This window comes from Limulus polyphemus, unplaced genomic scaffold (assembly GCF_000517525.1).
Source record: "Limulus polyphemus unplaced genomic scaffold, Limulus_polyphemus-2.1.2 Scaffold477, whole genome shotgun sequence".
Lineage (NCBI taxonomy): Eukaryota > Metazoa > Arthropoda > Merostomata > Xiphosura > Limulidae > Limulus > Limulus polyphemus.
Window position 1 is genome coordinate 373,764 of NW_013666087.1, and position 7,891 is coordinate 381,654.

General features: G+C 29.0%; 1 protein-coding gene across 1 annotated transcript in view; it reads left to right on the plus strand.

Annotated features, from left to right (window-relative positions):
- Nucleotides 1–7,891, plus strand: part of LOC106458504 (zinc finger RNA-binding protein-like) — a 93,666-nt gene that overhangs the window by 13,632 nt on the left and 72,143 nt on the right. Inside the window, exon 3 of the mRNA XM_013918025.2 lies at nt 3,278–3,368. Coding sequence (XP_013773479.1) covers nt 3,278–3,368 — 91 coding nt within the window. The remainder of the gene's footprint in view (nt 1–3,277; nt 3,369–7,891) is intronic.

The following is a 7,891-nucleotide window of genomic DNA, read 5'->3' on the forward strand; positions in this document are numbered from 1 at the left end:
CCATAAAAATAATCGTTATTGAAAATAACAGATAAAATATAAAGTTTTTTCTTAAGAAACATTTGATAACTACTTTAGCATTATAAAGATTTCACATGTGAATTTTGAAAACTTTCTGATTCATAAAAGTATTTTTAATCTTAAAATGAAAATTACCTTGCATGTTCGATAGGCAACATGTGAATATAAAAAAAGGCATAAGAAAAACACTACTTAATTAATCTTAAGACTTAATAAAAATATTTGATATTTTGTGTATGAAAGCATTGTAATGTTTACTGATAATCTGCCAAATTTTGTTACCAATCTCTTATTAATTTAAAAGCTATAGCATGAAAACTATAACAACTGCAAAATGGTAACGAGTTCGATCCCAGAGACCGAGCCCATGGTGAAAGAGTTAATTGTAACTGAGTTTGGAATATTGTACCACCAAGAAGAAGGGGTATTCCTTTTCAAATTTACTAAAATTAACCAGTCTCAAGTTTCTGATTAACTCTCCCAACACGGGATCGGTCCACTTGACCGAGTCACGTGACCTTTTGTACTCGTTTAAAGTTGATATAAATTTGATACTTGTAACTCTCTATATATTGGGTATATCTTAACAAAATTTGGCAGTCTTTCAGTTAATATTACAAGTTTTTCACATACAAAAAGTCATATTTCTTAGTGAAATATTTCTAATAAAATAAAGTTTTGTCTATGAATATGTTGAGTATTTGTTTTGAATAGTCCGTGTGGAAAGTAATTTTCATATTAAAATTAAAAATACTTTTTGTCATCTCAAATTTCCTTTGTGTTATCCCTAAAACCTCTAAATGCATTTCAAATGTTTTTGTTCACTAAATCCTTATAGTTTATATGTTATTTTCTCTATCCTAATCTCAAAACTGGATCAGTCAATTCGACCAACCTCGTAACCACCAAAAAAAAAAAAATCGAAATAAACCTAAATTAACCTTCTTTTCTTTCTATTATGACTTCAGATTGTAACCTGAAACTACATTCGTTTATCCTAGATAGCTCTAAGTTCGTAACATTATACATCTATTTATAATTAAATTTTATTGTTTTATTGTCCTTTGAACCATGTCTAACTGCTATCTGCACCATTATAAGTTGTAAATCACTTGGGGAATGTGCAGCTCACGTTACACTATTGAATTACATTACCCATGAGCTGCTCGCATGCGTGATTCATGAACAATTTTAATTATATTATTACTTATTTTACCTAATCTAGTCTTAAATAACTTAAAAAGATCCGTACTTTTCGTTTTAGTTACTTTTATAATAATAAATAAAGAATAAATATGAAAAAAGAAATAAAGTACTTACCCAATCTTCTTTTTTCTTGCCCTTGATTGACGAGTAGAGTTAAGCCTGATTTTTTTTTAGCGATTATGATAAAACAATTTTATTTACTTAAATAATACATCAAATAATATAGACTAATAACATGCAAAAAGTAGACAAGAGCTGTTACAAATTCATCCAAGCTAGTCGTTAACTTTTCCAAGGGAACGATGTTGCTACTCAGAGTGAAATTGATGGTCATCTGTTCAAAACACAATGTTATACAATATGCCATTTGATAGATGAGAGCCTCAACTTTCTATTGGTTATGGGTAATAAATAATGAAACATAAGAGAGAACTATCAACCAATTGTGAAAGAGAGGATGTAACAGGTGGGTGTGGCAGGAGGGGTCGGATTTTCTGTTTGATAGCTCTGTAACCAAACGATATTGAAGGCTATAAAAATTATGGTCTGTTTGAGCAAAAACGATTTTATAGAGAGCATTTTACATTTAATTTTTTACATTTTTGATGGGTGATGGATAAAATAGGGGTGATGACATGCTTAGACAAAATGTATCAAGTATGCTACACTAGTGGAAATTCAGGACTTTTTTATATATTTCCTTGTAGAATTAAGAACTTAAAACTTGTATACTATTAAAGTATGGATTATTAGCCAAGACTTTATGCTATTATAATTGGTATAACATAAACAAAAAGTAGTTTAATAAAATTTTGAATGTAAGACACTAAAACCTTGGGTCATGTGCAGTAAAGGGTACCTGGGCCAATAGGGTTAAGCAGTACAATGTTATAAAATATATCTTTTGTTTATTGTGTATTTGAAAACAAACATGGTACTGGGAATGTTGTTTATCTTTAAATATCAGAGTGGAAGAGTTAAAAAATAAACTAGGAGTTATTTAGTTTTCAAAGGAATACAATCAGGGTTATTAGTGAAGGGTGATAGTGCAAAGTGTTCTTCCTATTTTATTGTCATATGATTATGATTATTGTAGTTTACACAATAACTTGGGTGAAAATTTTGTAACTCAGTTGACTGTGCTTTTCCATATTTAAAATTGGAGAAAACCTAGATCATTTGCTGGCATAAGACAACTGATTGTGGTGGTAGTGTCTGTAATGATATACATAATAAGTATTAATGTTGTTCATTGTTACTTTTTAAGAAAAGGAAAAAAGTTTTCTTGTATACTGGTATTGCAAATACAAAAAACAAGGTTAGCAAGCTTAGAGCAAGCTGCTTGTTTATGCTTATATATATAATTTAGGTAGTGGCACATGACGGAATTGAAATTTTGTCACACATTTTACTATTTTTATTACATAAACTCTCCAATTATCTAAACAGTATCTGAAAATAAATATTTTTTTATCATAAATAATATTATAAATCCTGGGCCAGAATGGCCTGGACTTACCTCATCATATTGTTGGCCAAAGTTTTCAGCAAAACCCATCCATTTCATCGACTACAATTTTGGCCTATCCTATTTTTTAACCCCAGATTACACCATTGCAATCATACTCTTTAAATTCAGATTTTATTCTTGTTTTAAGGGATGCAGTTTTTTTTTATATATATTGGAGTTGTTGTGGTAGATTTTTTTCTTATTTTATCATGCACTTTTCTTTCTGGGTATTGTTCATGTTGTGAAATTACTTTTTTTTTCTCAGTGTGTCTGTTGTAAGCTTAATACTTAAATGATACCCATAAAGTAAAGGAGAAAATAAGAAGACAAAAAGACTATCACAGCAATTAAGATGTGGGACAAAGTTCCATCCCTCACAACAACATGGGATTCAAAAAGATGAATAAAAGCTCAACCATTACAATTGAACTTTTGCACTTAAGGCTTTTGATTGCATACTCTTTTATTAGATTGTGTTATTGTTTGTGTTTGGTACTTGATTATCTTCTAGTCTAACATGATTTTATTTAACCTCATCAGACAACTTATGAAAAAGTACAGAATTATTACCCTCAAGCAGCTCAAGTTGGATATTCACCTACCAACACTGCTACTGCTGCATATCAAACAGGTAAGTGGTTTGGGCTGAATGTTCTTTTGAGAACAGTTCTTCTATGCTATTTGTAATCAGCTTGTAAATATTGTCATTATACTAAAAATAAATTAAAATTTATAGTTAAATTGTATATGTTATACTTAAATCTATTTACGGTATTTAGATATTTTAATATTGTATATAAGAGTTATATTACTTCAGAAAAGGCATAATTACTCCATTGTTTCAAATATGAGCTTACTGTAATTATTATAGTGTAATTGTTATGGTTTGAAGTAGCTGGTACAAGAAGGTGTATTTTTGTAGTTTGAAATAAGTTTCATCACTAACACTTCCAAGTTTTTGTTTAGGTCAATGTAACAATAGATATATATATATATATTTGTCAGTTCAGTTAATGATGTCACAGTTTTCTTGTAATAATGAAAGATTGAGAAGAAATATATTTGTTGTTTGGTATGCCTTATGTTTTAACAGTAATAAAGATATGAACACCTCATATATATGTTTGCAGATTGACAGTTTAACAGACTTAGCAACATGATTGTTATGTATATATTCACCAAACTTATTTCCCCTTTTGGTCTTTTGGGTGGGGACACACCAAATTTGTGTACTAAGTAATTTCTGGGTATGAAGTCACTCTTTCAGTATTAAAAATAGTTACTTGCATGATGTGTATATTTAGAAATTGTTTTTACTGAGTGATGTTTAAAAACTTTGAATACCAGTCCTTGTTTTCAGAATAGAAAATGATGCTTTCTCATTTTGATCACTTTTTTATTCACCTCAACTTTATGAATATTGAATGTTAGGAAAACTTTTCAGTGTACAGATGATGGGAGATTTTAGTAATTGTAATTGAACATTACATTTTATCAGGAATGAAAAGATGTTGTCATAGAATATGCATTTTGTTCAAAATTGGGAAGATAGTGTATGTTGGAAATCCATATAAAACTTCCAAAGATTTTAAATTTTTTACTATTATTTGAAGAGTTGTGTCTTAAATGTGTTATTAATAGTCTTTTAAAAGAATATTGTACAGTGGTATGATTATTCTTAATTTTTGTATATTGTGAAGTTTGAAGCAGGGCAAAAATATATTAATGTATAGCCTCATTCAAAACACTTAACTATGAGGAGAGAAACTTTAATAAAAGTGTCAAATTGAAATAATAAAGTAGTATTTATATTGTATACTATTTCAGATAATGATTTTTGTGTTGTTGAAAAATGATGAAATTTGTGTCGCTGTTTGTCCAAGTAGCTATATAAGCTTATTACATTTGTTTTTTGCTTTTCTTTGTTTAATTTGAAACCCTGATAACAATTTTAGATATTTGGGCAACGTTCTACTTAAAAATGACATTTAGTTAAATTTAAGATGCATGTTTTATCATTAATAAAATTTTGAAAAGGGTAAAGTCTTTTTTGAGGCAGTATTTCATAATTTAGTTTATTATTTAGGTTATTAAAAATATGCATCTGATATGTGGAATTTTATTCAGGCCTTTTTATTTAATGGCTGAAATTAAGTCACATTTTCTTGTATTAAAGGTGTTCGAATCTTCTAGTTTTAATTTTATTTACTTGATGAAATTATTAAGAGATACAGGCTTTTAACTCTTTCACACCCAGGTGGGTGCAACTCACCTTGAAAGCAAAATTGTATTATTGAATCACAAAAATTAAAGAAAATAAACTTGTGGCTGTTTTTCCACACATTGAAGAACAAGAAACTTCAGAGTTGAAATTTCTTAAATAAAAGTCTTATTTATTTAATTTTATATTTAAAAAATCTCAAAAGATCACAACTTTTAATTTTGGGTTGTTTTTCAAAGTGCTTCCAATAAAATCATGTTTGTTAATTTTTGTGATTATAGTATGGCACTTGTAGCCCCTGGGAGGAAAATTAATATATTTTTGAACAAAATAGAACTTATCTTAATGTTGTAAATTGAATACAAGTGTAATTTTTATTGATTTTTTTAGCCTATTTTACAACATCGGTTGTCATGATGTGTTGTAATTTTATGTATCTCAGCTTTGAGAAGCCATAAGCTACTAATCTAAACACATCATGAAAGCTCTTTTTTTGAACTCTAAAAGCTGATAAGGCTTCCAGTTTAGCAGGGACTCGTGTAAAGGCCAGAAAAAGAAGTGGTAAAAAGCTTAGCTTGGTGATACATTGCTAGAAGAAAAGAGTTTGTGAACAATTTCTGCTACAGTTAAAGTTCTGAATTATTATTATTTTTTTTTTAAAGTTTGTGAAAAAGTTCTTTATAATTTTATATTTCATTTGAGTTATTATGTTTCTTGTGGAACAACTTAGTTAAATCATTTTTCTTTCTATCTCTATCTTTATGTTTTCAGTAAATTTGTCTTAGCATTATCTCTGATAGTCCTGCACATTCTAGTTTAATGTATTTGACCTTGTTGTGCATAAATAATCATTGTGCATGTCAAGATTTGCTGTCAGTTTTGTCTGTGTTTTAGTTTCTGTTTGTGCCTTGTAAACATTTCCACTGTTTAAAAATTTTGACCAGATTATCAGCAATTCATATTGAGATGGTTTTCCAGACTTAACATGTTATCTTTATAATACTTTCATATGGGAAATTATTTTACTGTATTTGGTGTTACATTTCATGAGGTAGTGTTAGTTTTTGTTTGAAGGCATTTTTGTTGACATTGAACAAAATCAAAATGTTTTAATATTAATGTGTTAAGTAGGTAAACTGCTTAAAAGTATTTTAATGTGCTATTATTTATGTTTTTATAGTTTCTGACTTCGTGATTTACTAGACTTATCTTTATTTAAACTTTTATTTTTGTATAGATATTTTTTCAACCCAAGATTAATTATGCTAGTTAAACCTTTGCTAATCTTATCCACAAATTTTGCTGTTCATGGATTTCTGTATATCTGGTTCATCAAAGATTTATAAATCTATTCAGTAATCAAACTAGTCGTTATTGTTTGTACCTATACTGAGAGTAACATCCATACAAAAATAATTACCCAGATCATTTAGTAATTATTAATGTTGATAATTTTAAAACCCTTTTTATCACACTTTCATGTGTATCTTTATTTGTCAATCCCTGGTCATATTTATAAAATTGATTATTTAGAAATGTGTTACTTTTGGAATTAAATCAATATATTGTGCTGAATAAATTAAGTAGCTACTTTAATAGTACAGTATAACTTTCAAATGGAAATTAAAGCAATATTTCTTTGTAACTTCTTTAACTTTCATATGATTTGCTTGGTTTAAAGTAATTTTTCTGGAGACATATTTTTTAACTGCCCCATGTTTATAATCTAATAGTTCATAGTATATTAAAATTATGGACAATCAATCATAGTATAATAAGCCCAAAAAAACTTAGAATCCAACATTCAGCCAAAATTGTTTAAAAAAATCAGTAACATCACTTGACAAATTAGCTTGTTCGTTATTGTTAAACGATTCCACATTTTTAAAATAGTTTCATGTCTTAGTTGATAGGCAAAAAAAAAGTTAAAATGGTAGTTCAGTTTTTGTTATAATACAAAATTTATCCTGTTCCACAGCAAATTCATAAAAAAAAAAAGATAATATTGTGTGTTCAAATTTACAAATTTGATTAACTGTGGTTTAAATTTTTTCCCCCAGTTGAGAATAAGGATATTATGTGCTTCCTGAGAGTAAGTCAGCTTCTAGATTGAAAACCAGTTGTGTTGCTGCCAAGCTATGGCACTGTTAACATTGCTTGTTCAAGTACAGAAAATTTAAAAATACTATATGTTTGCATTATTTTGGTCATAAGTGTATTAGGGGCTTAACGAATGAATACAAGATATGTACAAGAAAATATGAGCAGTATTGAAATTCGTGGGTCATTAATGTGCAAATACGTGCTACCAACTCCCTTGGTGTCATATCAAGTAAACTAGATTGATTTGGCTTACATAATTAGCTTTTCAGATACTGAAGATACAGATGAGTTTGGTTTTGGATTGGGTAACCATTCAAGACATGGTGCTAGGAATGATGCATTAAATATTGATAGTTATAAAAAGGAAATGACTCTACTTTTAGCTGAGCAGAGCAGCAGGCAAATATCTTTCAAAAATATTAAGAACAGTGCAGGACAGGATGAAGAAGTTTTGTAAGTGATATAACATATAATTAGGGAAAGTAATTGTACTGATAACATCATACTGTCTAATGAAGCTTGTGCTAGTAATAGTTCTGCTGATTCATCAACATTAATGGCTAGGCTTGAGGTGTGACCAAGGTATACAAGGATGCTGTACTTAACTGTTTGATGGAGTGCTCAGAAACTTTGTCATTTCAGATGCAGTTATTTGATTGAAAACACACCCACCTAATACTGAGGAATCATTCCCAACAGACCAGCAAATTTAATCAATGTTTCATAGCATATGTAAGATGATCGGTGTGTGTGCACCGTGAAACCTTATAAGTGTAGTGAGTGTTGGTATACTAAGCCTAGAGTAAAGATGTAGTGTGGGATCACCTAGT